Genomic DNA, 13,741 nt, shown 5'->3' with positions numbered 1-13,741 from the left:
CTTATTCTGAGGAGTATTCCAGAGTAGTAGCAGCCTACCATTACAAAAGTGGCCTAGTAAAGTTACTCTGTTCAACCATCAGCTCCGTGCAAAATGAGTAAGAGCTTTTAAGAAAATCTGCTCTAAAACAAATTGAAGCTCCTGTAATTAGAGATATGTATCTGGATACATCATGAACCTCTACTTTATTTTGTGCCATTGTCGCTCTTGTGTTAAAATTCTTACAAATTTTTATACAATTACCCTATTTATCAGTATTTCCTTCTTCACAGTGTCTTTTGTAACTATTTTCCAATCTATGTTATTTGCCCCTTTAATAATACAACTGCTGGTATTACAAATAATTACTGTCTCACAATGAGAACTGTTAAAATCCCTACCGCCCACGTGTACGCACTGTGGTTTATGTAATGGAAATATTTATCCTGTTGTGGGAAATGCCATGTAACACAACTTGTGGTTACCTTCTAGGAATGAAAGCCACGTGTAGAAATCTTATCCAGCATTTGTGATACTTTCCTTGCCTTATTTACCATGGAATTGAGATTGGACTTTCCTCTTTATTTCTGCAGGTTCTGTACAGATTAAAGGAGAAGATCCAGTTGTCACTGAGACAAGAAAAGGAAAAGAAGCAGGAGATCAACCTCTCACCCCTTCCCCTGCAGACATCTCAGTCCGAGTATAAGACCACCAACAGCATGGTCCTGCCTGAAAAGGCTCCAAAGGTTGTCAATGTTGTAGTGGACCCTCAAGGCCAATGTGTTCCTGAGCTAAAACATCCACTGTGTGCCAGTCCGTCTCCTTTCAGAATGAAACCTGTGGGGCTCCAGGAAAGGTAGGATGGTGCCTGACACATTCAGGATTTATTCTGCTTTGTTATACTCATGCTGGATGATTTCATATGTGTCTCTTCTGTCAATGAATGGGAGACTTTGCCATACAGACATCTGAGAAGTGGAATTTTAGTGTGTTAATGTCTATCATCTCATGGGTATTCCCTCCTTTCCTTTTCTTTTCATATGAGCAAAGGTCCAGAAGTTTGGGCTGAGATTAACTGCAGTACTGCAATTCTTTTTCCTAATTTGTTTCTTCCCCTTTCCAACAATTACCTCAAAGAAATAATCTTTCATTTTCGATTGATTTTTGCCTGTTTTCATCCTGGAGATCCCGGCAGAGGGCACAAGGGCTGGTTATGTTTTGTCAGCAAAGTACATTGTCATTGTCAGGGAGTCACTTGCACATAGGAAACTTAGAAAGAAGAAATATTTACACAGAGGGCATTTACCAGTCTAGTACAGTGTTTCATTTTCACCTTTAGATAATTTTTCTTCTTAAATCCAGCTTTCCATGATGATCAGGATACAGTCCAAAGCCTACAGGCTTTACAAAAAGAGAAAGAAGTGATTAGTAATGAAACTGACCCTTGTGTGCAGCTCCTCAGAAATACTTGGGCACCAAACCTTGCCATTCACTCTACCTTTCAAAAACTGGGCCAGTGCTCTTTTATAAAACTAGGTGTTCTTCCCAGAGGAGAATGAACACTGACATCTGTCTCTCCTCTGTTAGAAACCTATATAATTTCTTGCCTGATGGCTGCAGACCGCTTTCATAAAGCATCAGTGCTCTGAATAACTAATGTAGCATGCAGCCATGCAACTGAACTCTTCTACGCCGGCACAGACGATAAATGAAAGAACGATATGACGGGGAAATCAGAATGAAAAGGAAACCAAGCAGATCCTTGTCTGTGAGGACTCTCAGAGCTGAGCAGTAACCCTGATTCAGCTTGAACGACAGGATTTCAATGATAGGGATTTTATCAATGGCTTTATGAGCCCCAGACAGAGCTAAGGGAGAGGGATTGATTCTTCCATGAGTAAAAGATGCTGAAAGGCAGAGCTGTCATAAAATATGTAGTGATATCACTGCAGCTACAAAAATAAGGAATGGGGGAAGCAAGTAAATACGTTTTGATAGTTGCTCTCATTCCACAAGACCCTAAAAAATAAAGCACACGAGCATGGGGATTACATAGCTAGCTTATAATAGCTGGTGCCTAACATAGCATATGTAATAATTGAGAGGAACTGGGGTGAAGGAATTCGTAGCAGTTTGTACTTAAGGACCAGGGAAGAAATTTTTCCATTGCTCAAACAAAGAAAATAAAAACTGTTGATCTAGGATCTTAATTTCTGCCACTGCAGATAGGAACTCAGCCTTGAATACTCCTAAACCAAATTTCATCATTTGGAAGGATGAAGTTCTGAGTCAGATGTGTCAAAAGGGAGACCTGAAATATAAAGAGGAAACTAAACCTGATGTTTGACCGAATAAACCAGACATTTCAGCTTATTACTAAAGAAAAAGAAGTTGAAGGAACTGAGCATTTTGCTTTCTACTGTAAAAGAACATGTCCTGGTATCGTGGGGATAAAATCTATAGAATCAAGTTTCTGTTACATTTTGTTTCAGTTTGTGGCCAGCCATGGTGATCAAGGCCATTAGTAGTTAAATCCAGGACAGCTGACCCAGGCTGGTCCACAGGTGTATTCTATATCATTAATGTCAGGTTCACTGTAAAAGGAAAAGCTGCTGGGGAGGGGTGGGGCTTTTTTGCTCTGATCTCTCCTTCTCCTTCTCCTTCTCCTTCTCCTTCTCCTTCTCCTTCTCCTTCTCCTTCTCCTTCTCCTTCTCCTTCTCCTTCTCCTTCTCCTTCTCCTTCTCCTTCTCCTTCTCCTTCTCCTTCTCCTTCTCCTTTCTTAACTGTTGTGATCCCTGGAGAAACTTGCCACTGCTCTGTGGGCTAAGTATAATTTTGTGTCTTCTGTATTAGTATTGATATTGTTTTGCTTATTTTATTAAATCTGTTTAAATTTTAACCCACAGGTCTTCCTCCTTTTCCCAATTCCCTTTCTTGTTTAGCGAAGGGACATTGGGTGACAGAACAACTGCTTATTGTTTAGCCCTGGGTGCGGGCTAAACGAAGACAGGACACTAATAGACAATTGTGAAAAAGTGAAAGCAATTGTGATAACATCCCATTCTGCAGTTCTTTTTGTCATGTTTAACATGGTTACACTTTATCAGCCCAAGTCCCCTTCTAAGAAATGGTGGTTTAAGTTCATTTCAAGCTCAGTGATATAAAGGTCTGAGGATGTGAGGGAGAGAATTTTATGGAATAGGTTGTCTTCTCTTCCTCTGAAATAAGCAGCTATTATTATATACATTTCTTATTTATTTACTATATCCTGTAGTATGAACAAATTTACATGCATTTTGACACACAGAAGCTTTGGAGACAAAAAGTAATAATGCAGCAACACATTTTGCCTCAGACATCATCTAATGACCAGGTATGTGGACAGTTTAAAACCTCTTTCCACCTTTCTGCCCCATAACAACCTTGCACTAGGCAAACTTGGGCCACCCTCATTACACGTTGAAGCTGTGGACCTTACAGAATGGGTCTGCACACTGCAAGCAGCACGCTGCATAAACGAATCTGCTCACAGCCTTTATTTCTGTCAGTATGGAGTGAGATCGAGCCTGGAGGTCCCCTCCTGCTCACAGCCACAGCTTGGGGGCACCCATTCAATAATGTTTGCTACCCTGATTTTGGTTTCTGCCAGGAGAAGATCTTGGCAGACTAGTGTGGATATGGGGACTCCTTGACAAACTTAGCATTAAGATTCCTTTGGCCAGATGGCTTGACAGTGGTTCCTGAGCTGTATTTTCTAACTATCCAAACTCCCTGGTTTGATTGCTTAAGTGTGATCCATAGTAACGAAATGCCTGGTATGATTCAGACCAAACTGTATCTCTTCAAAGAGAAATCGGTGGACCATGGGCCAAACCAGGGAGTGAGTCAACCACTGTGCCTAGCCACCTAAATGAGGAGTTTATGACAGTATCTCTGAAGGATGGGGCAAAAAGCTGGATGATGCCTGCCTCTCAAGCTCTCCCTGCTCTGCACATTACATGCTGCTTTGGGGAGCACATCTAAATGTAAAAGTATGGTGGAATGGAGTTTTCACAAAGCACCACGTCACCATCTGGCCCTCTGAACCTTTCCATTTTTAAGAGGAATAGCATTGGCTGGTACAGAGGCAGACAAATTGTTAATCGACAACTGACCATAGATCAAAATGTTTCTGGGAGTTTGTCCAGCTTCTTAAAATGCATTTTGCTTCTGCATATTAAAGCCAAGTCCATGTACATTTTTTTTCTGCATATCTGGAAAGGCTCTTACTCAGCTATTTCTATAAGACACAGCTTCCCCAGTAGATTATGCAATATTTGTACTATCAACTGTGTAGAATAACACAGATGATTTTTATGTGACACATACATTCCCGGGTGCTTGATGCCTTAATGAATGCAGTAGTGAGCAAGTCCAGGCGCGGGGTGGGTGACACCTAGAGTTGGCAGGCAGCACTGCCACCTCCCCCAGCACCCACAGCCAACCCAGGTCTGGTGGCCTGCACGTTCACCTCTTTGGCTGTAGCTCTTGGAGGAGGGAAGGTGGTCACATAGTCAGGAAGGTAGCTGGCCCAGCAGGCTCAGGAGGCAAATTATTTCCCTGGAGGCTGATCAAGGATGTGTGCTCATGTGCAGCGTGCTGTTGGGGAAGGGATGGAGCAGTGGTGGTCGAGAGTGGAGGATGGACTGACAGGTGTGGAGGTGAGGGGGCTGTTAGAACAAAGTAGTGCTAACCCCTTTCTATTACAATTAATGATAGACTCTGGGGCAAGCAGGTGAAGGGCTGTCTCAGAGCCTCCTGGCATCCTCTGGATCATTCGGTACAGAATGCTTAAAAGTTGTTCTCTTCTGGCGTTTTCACAACTGCTGCTCCTTTTCAGCAAAGACCTTCTCCATTGGCAACCCACACAGTGCTGTTACTGACCGAAGGAGTGGGAGAGCGAATGTTGTTCTCCCGTGGGTGTCTTCAGTGATGAACTGTCACAATATCATAGCGCCTATAGCTGAATTTAGGATGTAAATGATCCTTTTCTCTTCTGCGAGCATATCCATGAATATTGCATCAGTGCTTATTTTTCTACTTAGGCTTTTATAGGTTTATATGAATAATATATACTTTTTCCTTCAGCAGAGTAAGGCTTCCTTTTATTCTGGTGGTTGGCCCAAAATTCATCTTGATATGAATGGTCCCAGCCAACATCAGAATATGGTGAAGTGGGATGTGACATTTTAAATTTCATTCTGACATGTCAAGCATTGAAATTTCTTAGAACAAGCAGTGAGTTCTTAAAACACAAGCATGGTGGGGATATAAATATTAATAAGTCACCACATCAGCACAGTATTCACTTATTTTACAGCTGGATTTACTTTTTCACCAGCCACTGCTGCTGTGTTTTAATTCTGGTATTGTTTGTGACTAGGAGAACTGTATTTCAAGTAACTAGTACACAATATACTGTTTTGTTCGAATTAGTTACTATCTAGCATGCAAAAGTACGCAGAAGAAAAGAAAATGTGTAAAATAGCTCTTCTACTGTGTGTGTTAAACAACACAAACAGTGCTTTGGAAAGTCTTCTCAAGCATTTGTATCCCATCCCAGCCACAAATACCTAAAACTGTGGCTGTAACATCTAAATAATCAGTGGGAAAAATCACAGCACTATGTTTTCTCAGTCTGTTACATATTCATTGGAAAATTATTCTGTCTAAAAGGGAGAGCTCCTCGTGTTCACATATCAGGATGCTAGGGGCATGAAGGATTCTCATTCAGACCAAGGAACATTTTACATGCGCTTTGTGCTATTTTTTTTTTCTCTGCAAATAAATACAAAAGAATGGAGAATATAATAGAAAAAAAGTTTGGCAAATAGAACAAAAACTTGGCAGATAAGTGAAATAATAAACTGTTTTTTAAATGTGAAATAAAATAATTCTGCAATGGTACAGAATAACTGCTGGGACTCAGGAAAACAGAAGATACTCTGTGAAAGGGCAGGCAGGCAGCGCCAGCATGAGCGAAACTGGAATGGAGAGGGCTACTCACTGTCATCCAACATACACTGTGCAACCAAGTCTTCAACCTCTAGAGAAAATTAGTAGGCATCAGAATAGAGAAGAGTAGGGGGAAAACCCACCTAAATCAATGTCAAGTGTAACTCCCTACAAACATAACAGATAGCACCGAATCTTGGCTTAACCTCTGATTGTGAGAACCGTGCATGATGTTACTTTTCCCCACAAAGCAGAGCATTACAAAATCCCTGTGCCACAGGTAATAGACCGTAACTAGTGAAATTTCTCTTACCATCCTGAAGATGCCTGTAAATTGAAAGTAGAATTATTTTCTTCAGTTCTAATAAGTATTCAGTGGACATACAGTGAGTATAGCTCACTGTAAGTATCACGAAATAAAATTAAAACAATGTGTGTTACAAAGCTACTAAACGCTCACCTTATAATATGAGAAAAAGAGATATTCTGATGGAAAAGAAAGGCAATACATCTTTAAATAATTTAAAAAATGTATTCAGATAACTCATAGTAGTCTGAGGAACTCACTGCCAAAAGATAAAGTTTGAATCAGGAGTGTATTAGCAAGAGGTACTCACACATATAATCACACAGATAATGCGAGTAATTACTGTTCTCTGTCTGCATTTGGCATCCTTCCTCAGAAACGTCTTGTATTTGACACCTTTACAGAGAAAATCGTGGGCAGTTTGGACTTCAAGCTTGGAGGTGGAAGAAAATTCCTATGTTAATACTGATAACTATTCTCTTTTATTAGTTATTCTGCATAGATACACAAATTAAACTATTCTTCCAGCCACCTATACGATTTCTGTACCCTGTCAATTGCCACCTGGATGACAAACACTAACTGTAATACCTATTTTCCTGGTGTTAGAAAAACAGTATCCATTAAAATGAATCATTATATTAACAATACCATATACCAAATAAAACCTTGTAAGAAATGTTGGAACCAGGGTAAAAACCTGATGTGCTCTTTGCTTCGATAATACAACAGCAGCTGCATCTCAGGATATCACTGTTCAACTAAACCTCTGCTCTAATAGATGAGAAAAATTTCCAACAATTCTCTCTGGTTCTGTTCTGATTTTTAGATCACAGAGGACAGTTGCTGCAAATATCATTATGGTGTTGCTGATCTGTTATCTTTATACAAACCCATCCATTGTGAGTAATCATTTCAAGTAATGCTTGGAGTGTAGCACCTTGCAGTTGGAATACTGTAAACATGCCAGGTTTTGTAGTTTATGACACAAGCATGGGAACTTAATATATTTACAGGAAGGGGCCTTGAATTTCCTGGCTAAAATATACTAGCTTTGCATAGATTTGGAGGATAAATTTACCCTATTGTGTGGAGCTGAATATGCTTTCTGTATTCTTAATTTAAATCCTAGGGATTGTTTTCAGGAAAATGTCAGTGTAGTCGTTCAAAGCACAGCTATGTGCCAACACAAAAGTACTGGCTGGAGAACAATTTTATGGTGATATCCATAAGAAGGAATTTGCAAAGCATCAGGGATCAGTAAACTGAGTTTGAGGTGGGACGCAGGAATTTTCGTGCTCCGGTCCGTCTCTGCCACCGCCTCATTAGAGCACTTTGGACATGCCACATAAATCTCCTCCAGCTGCGCTCCTAACCACTGGATTGAGACTGGCTGGCTGACGTGTCCATCTGAAAAGATGTAGCAAAGATGAGAACCTTAACCTGAAGTACAGTACACGCTACTGAAGTCCTACATGCTATTGTTTGTGCACATCATTTAAGAAGAGCGAGAGAATACAATCAAAAAAAACACACCACTTTCTGAAGGACCTAAAAATGCATTTCTCTCATTTGGCAGACCTTTCAGCTATACTCTGTCCTGGTCTGTAAGATGCACTAATACATTCAGTACACCCAGAAACACTTACGGCACTGAGGCCAGCTAGCAGAGATTAGTTTGTGTCCATACTGCCAAGCTCCCTTTACCTCCAAAAGAGTGGAGACTGGATGCAGACTCCCTACTGGGAATGGTTTGTGTGTGTGCTGGTTCCCAAACCATGCCAGTGAATTGCTTTGGAGCACTCTTGTTGGCAAAGGCTAAAAACAAGCCAGGGCTGCAAGACTTGAAACGTAGCAATATCAATTACTGAGTTTCAGTGCCTGGCATTGTTTCCTGGTGCTGTTTAATTTGTTTTTCTAGATGTAGCTTGCACATGAAGAAGTGAACAGCTGGTGCAGCAGCTGACGTGAGGGGAGCAGTCCTGATCGTGGGCAGCTGCTTGCAGGCTGTGCTTTTTAGTAATGCTCCTTTCAACGCAGGGTCTCCCTGCAGCCCGGCATTGTGGCTTCCCTCCTCCTCAGGCCATCTCAACTAGCTGGGAGGCCACACCGTAACTGCTGGCACCTGCACTCTGGGTGATGGGGTAAGGGCAAGGGCTGAAAACCTGGGCTACCAAGGTGGGAGAAACTGGTCTAAGTAACGGGGAGCATGAAGTGGGATCCAGCTCTGAGGGTCTCCTGCTCAGTGCCTGAGAGGTCTGTTTTAGCACATGGATTCATGACTAGAGAGCAAATGCTTTACCTCCAACTTGCATTTGTGCAACGTTTCTGTTAGTGCACAGTCACTCTGAAAACTTTTTGCAACCGCTGGACCTCTAAGTTGCACAAATGTCTGTTCTGTCCAACCCATTACACTGCTTATCTGTAGTGTAGGAAGAGGGCAGGAATGTGAATTGTCCCCTTTCTCTGGAGGGGAAGTGAACTCAGGCACCAGCCTAACAAAGACCCTTTAAAAACCATGTTTTAACTATTTGACTCCTGACTAGTTGAGAAGGTGTTTCGGTTGTGGCTAGAGCTCTTTGAAGCAAAAGTCTGTGGGAGTTACGACCTAGATGCAAATAACTATGTACTATGGCCCAAACTTACACCCACAGTCCGTTTCCCTGTGTCTCTAGCACCTCTTGCAAATTACTTCAGATGAGCATTGGTAGATGGTATGTTTCCACTCCTAGCTCCATCTCTGCTTTAAATTGTCCCACATCTCTTTTTTTTTTCATCTTGCAAAGAACTAAAAGCTCTTCAAAGCACATGACATTTGTTCCTGGGACTGGATAATTCAGGCAAATTATCTCACCCTTGTCTGGAGACATTCTTCTGGTGCAATTTCATAGTCCTCTCAGATGCCGTGGAGTGCTCCGTTTAGCACACAGCCCATGCCTACCTTTGGTTTTGCCTTTACCGTCTTGTGAGGTTTAGTAAGGAATTTTTTAATAATTTTATTGTATTCCCAGGTCTCTTATCTGGCATTTATTCTTGTTACTCCAGTTGCTACTGGTTTTAGCTTGTACACAGGAAACTGCAGTGCCAATCACTGTCGTTCCCAAGGTGACAGGAAACCCTATTTGGTCGGATGTCAATTGTGCTTGTCTTTATTGCTCCACCCATTGCATTTTCTTCCTTTTTGGCTTAAGTTAAGACAAATTAATCAGTGGCCGCCATCTGGTCGACAGTTTTGGTGGTTTTGCAGTGATTCGTCCAGCTGATCTTTTGAAAAGTAACGCACAGCACAAGAAACTGAGGGGAAATGTCCATGTTAATATTTAAATGCTTCTTGAGACCTAGGATCAGACAGGCCATTGTTGCCCTGGGCACATGAGTAATTTGAGTAGAGTGAGTAATCCCTTTGCCTTTTTGAGTGCTGGGTTTGGGTTTTTAAGCACTGTTTTGTCAGAATGTTAAACTACGTTGCAGCTTTCCAGTGACTTATTTCCTCAGCTCCTCTCTGCCTCTGCTTAGTTTCTGTGGTCAACCATCCCAGGCAGGGTTTCTGTGACTGCTTCACCAGCCATCCTAATGTGCAGGCAGAGTGGGACATCTGGGAAAGTGAGGAGATGCACTTTAGTTGAACTTGAATGCTCTGAGTATCTCAGCTCAGCCCGTAGCAGGATGTGTCCATCTGTGACATTTACAACTAAATATATCGCCTTTTCACATGGGCGGGCTGGAAATGCCATGCTAAGGGACAAAGAGCAGGAGAAGAGCACCAGTTTCATTACGAGATTGGGTTGGAAGCAGGATGAGGTATGTTGCATCTCATGAGCCCTTGACTGGAACCCACAGGTACTGGTTTCAGCAATATAAACAACCAATGTAGAAGGGAGCATCCCTATCAGATATACAGGGGTTTGATATTTACAAAGAAGGTTGATGTTTCAGATTTGGGGTCTTTATAGAAGAGTCTCCTTGAATGCCCCAATAATGTCTGAAAAAGGCTAATGCTTCAAATTAAAACAAGAATATTCACCTTTCCTCTTGTTTTGGAATGCATTTCTCATTGATCATGCCATTCCTTCTGGCCAGCTGTTCTGCAGGGCAGCCTACAGCTGAATTTAGCTCAGTTCCCCTTAATTTAAAATGTTAGGAACAGACACAGAACACAGTTAAAGAAAGAACAGAAAAACATCAAAATGCCTCCAAAACTGCAATATAAAATATCCAATTTGAATTGCAAGAAGCCGTGTACTGGACAGTACTTACATCCACCTTATATTGTAGCCATCAGTTAATATTCCAGGCCGTGAATCTCTTCTTTGAGTGTAATCATAATTCATTTTGTTTCTGTGCATTGTCAGGAGAACACTTATTAATTACAACAGTTGACTAATTATACTGCTTCTTTTTTGGAAAAATCCAGTTCTGGAAATTCAGCAGAGATCTCCTACACAGTAAGAGCAAGTATGTACAGAAAGCTTAACATTGCTAGCTAGCGGAAATGCCCCTTGTTTGCAAATACACATTTCCTCAAAGAATATTGCATGTAAATCTGTGGGTCAGACTATTTTGCAGCTCTTGTGGGAAATTCTCTTTATCATTTTTATTAATATAGTACCTGAGAGCCTCGGTCACACATCAGGATCCTTCTGTGCAAGGCTTCATATACACACAAAAAGGAAATGATCCTCCATCCAAGAAACTTACAATCTAAACATCAGACAAGGTAGTAGATGCATACAGACAATCAGCAAGCCTCAGGAAATGGAGAAGCAATAGCATCGTGGCAGAGATGAGGATGCCAGGAGTATGCTATGAGAATGGCTCAGCCTGAGAAATACTGCCCAGACGTGTTAGCTGATTTCATATGACACTGACATTTCAGCCAGGTTCTTGCTAGAGTTGTTTGTCTGCTTTGATACCATCACATCCAAGCTGATGCATCAGTTTGGTTTGACTTTGAACCTTAGCTGAGTACAGCCAAGATGTTTCAGGAACTCTTTTATGATTTTCATACTAAGTTAAGGGAAACATTAATGGGTTAAGTGACTGATCCAAGATGATGTTGCAAATCAGTGCCATATCTTCATAAAATACCTGGGCTCTTGAACTCTTTATTCAGTTCTCTAACCAGTGGAGTCTGTAAGAAGCTATGAAAGTGATATTTCTTTCTGGGACAGGGACCTCCCTTATGTTCCCTATCGAAGAATATACTTTTGATGCTTAACAAACAGTGTACTGTTGTTATTAATTTATGGTAGCTATAATTATCCCTGTCATGTTAATACTGTGATTTGATAACAGGAGCAAAACAGAACACAGTGACTTCAAATGACTGCTCAAATATGCGATAGGCATCAGAAGGGGAAGTACTGTATATAATTCCCACACAGAAAAATGTCATTAAGTACAATGTTTCTCTAGGGAACTCGGTCCCGATGCTTTGGGATGACCAATAGCAGCTCCCTGGAAAGCCATGCTGCCAGTGAGAGATGGGGCCGGTGCTGGGCAGGAGGCAGCTGAGCCTGCCCTTCCTCTTCCCACTGTCCCCCTGGCAGCCACATCTCCTGCCTTTGAGATGTCTCAAATCCTTCCTGAGTTGTAGCAAATTCCACTGTAGGACTGCTGCATAGCCCAGAGGCTTTCAGTTCCTTTCCCTGGATTTGATAGTGGATGTAACAGCATAGCCTTACAACAAATGAAGGAAAGCAATCAGAACAGCAGGAAAGTACACAACAACTAATAAATCCAATTTGCATGGTCTTGTTTCACTTTAGACTCTGTTTAGCTTGTTTTGCCTCAGTGGATTTATAGAGGTATCTGGGAAGAGAATTTAGCCCAGAGAGCACAATACTGAATAGGTTTGCAAAAGAAGGCGGCATTGTGAAAAGCAGAAAGCTGGTATTGTAATTAATACCAAAGGTAATCCTCTGGCTACAGAGAATGCATTTGCAATTTACTGAGAAGATTAGAATAAAATAAATGTTTTCTGCTTCATCACAAGGATTTTCCCAAATGTAGATGGCCTAAATACCCCTCTAGTCCCCATGTCTAGTATTTGCTATTGCCTGGCTCCCAGCTATGGAGCTCATTCTCCTGGGACAGTGCAGAGGTCATAAGGTGGGCTAAGAAAGCTGACTGAAGGAAGAATCACAGAAGAGAAGACACCAGACACAAAGATGTGGAAGCAACCTTTGGTTCCGGATGTTCCTAAACTACAGATTGACAGAAGCTGGAGGTCATACTAAAAATAAATAACAGTGTTAATTAAGTGATCAGTAATTCCTGCTTGCTTTGTTCTTGCATTTTTTCCTTAAACCTCCTCTTGCTGGCCATTGTTGAAAGCAGGATACTGGTCAACCTTTGGTCTTACACATAGTACACCAAATTTACATTCATATTTCTACATCACTCCCTTCAATGTATTTTAACCTAACCTGTGTTACATCATTACCTGTATGGAGCCTTGTGTGTTGAGAGCGTTTGTGGTGAGATAGATGGGGCGGAGGTCAGGTTGGGAGGGAGTTTGGTTTATCTTTCAGATATGACTTCTCCTCCTTTTTCTTTGTTTCATAATGCAATGTGCATTTAGAGGAACACTGCTTTTATCGGAGTCCTCACATTTCCCTCCTCTATTCAAATTCATAGAAGTGAACGTAAGTCAAGTGATTTAAGTTTCTTAATGCTGTGAATCCTTTGCTAATAGAGAACTATGAATCTGAAGCAATTGTATTTATTTCACTCTGGAATTTCCAATCTGTACTGACTCACTGATGGTGTGTATGAGGAAGAGTAGATCCAGAAAGCCTTTGCTCTGGCCCATGCCTTCATCTCTGGGCACAGGTACAGATGCATTTCCTTTCTCTAGAGCCCAGCCTATGCACTCCCCTCTAGGAACGTCTCTGATGAAGGCAGACAGTGGCCAGGGCCATGGCTTTCAAGGGATCTGCTGAGCTCTGTAAGAAGGAGCTCCGGGTCACTTACCTGTCTGTTCCTCATCAGCCGCTCAGCCCTGAATGGGACTATACAGCTTGGCAATACCTCTTTTAAAGGTCTATCTAATCTCTGAAGTGCAAGATAAAGTACACCTTGGTATGCAGACATTTACAGCTGTCTTTTAAAAGCATTCAAGCATTGCTCCATTTCAAATTGCAATCCTAAGTGGATTTCCTAAACTCCATTTTCAGTCCAGGCACTTTACACATTAATACACTTGTTCAAGCAAGCCTTCCCATAGAAAGCAAGGCTAGAAAGCCATACTACTAAAGTGAATCAAGAAGAAAAAGCTGGGAAGGGAGAAAGGTTTGTATACCTAGCTTAGGTGTCAGCTCTGGAAACTTCAGAAGCAGCTAAATGGCAGACCTAAGTGCACATATAATGTTCTTGTCTCTAACAAACAGCCTAAATCCCATCATCTCACAGTATAACTTAAGCACATAAGTCACTCTGGAAATGGGACTGTGCGTTCCA

At 41.5% G+C, this 13,741-nt stretch overlaps 1 protein-coding gene across 1 annotated transcript in view; it reads left to right on the top strand.

Moving 5' to 3' along the window:
- Nucleotides 1-13,741, top strand: part of PTPRR (protein tyrosine phosphatase receptor type R) — a 139,329-nt gene that overhangs the window by 78,500 nt on the left and 47,088 nt on the right. The window contains exon 6 of the mRNA XM_068401734.1: nucleotides 573-835. Coding sequence (XP_068257835.1) covers nucleotides 573-835 — 263 coding nt within the window. The remainder of the gene's footprint in view (nucleotides 1-572; nucleotides 836-13,741) is intronic.

Source organism: Nyctibius grandis, chromosome 5 (assembly GCF_013368605.1).
Source record: "Nyctibius grandis isolate bNycGra1 chromosome 5, bNycGra1.pri, whole genome shotgun sequence".
In the NCBI taxonomy this organism is placed as follows: Eukaryota; Metazoa; Chordata; class Aves; order Nyctibiiformes; family Nyctibiidae; genus Nyctibius; species Nyctibius grandis.
Note: the sequence above shows the minus strand (reverse complement) of the source record. Positions and strands in the feature narration are given on the sequence as shown.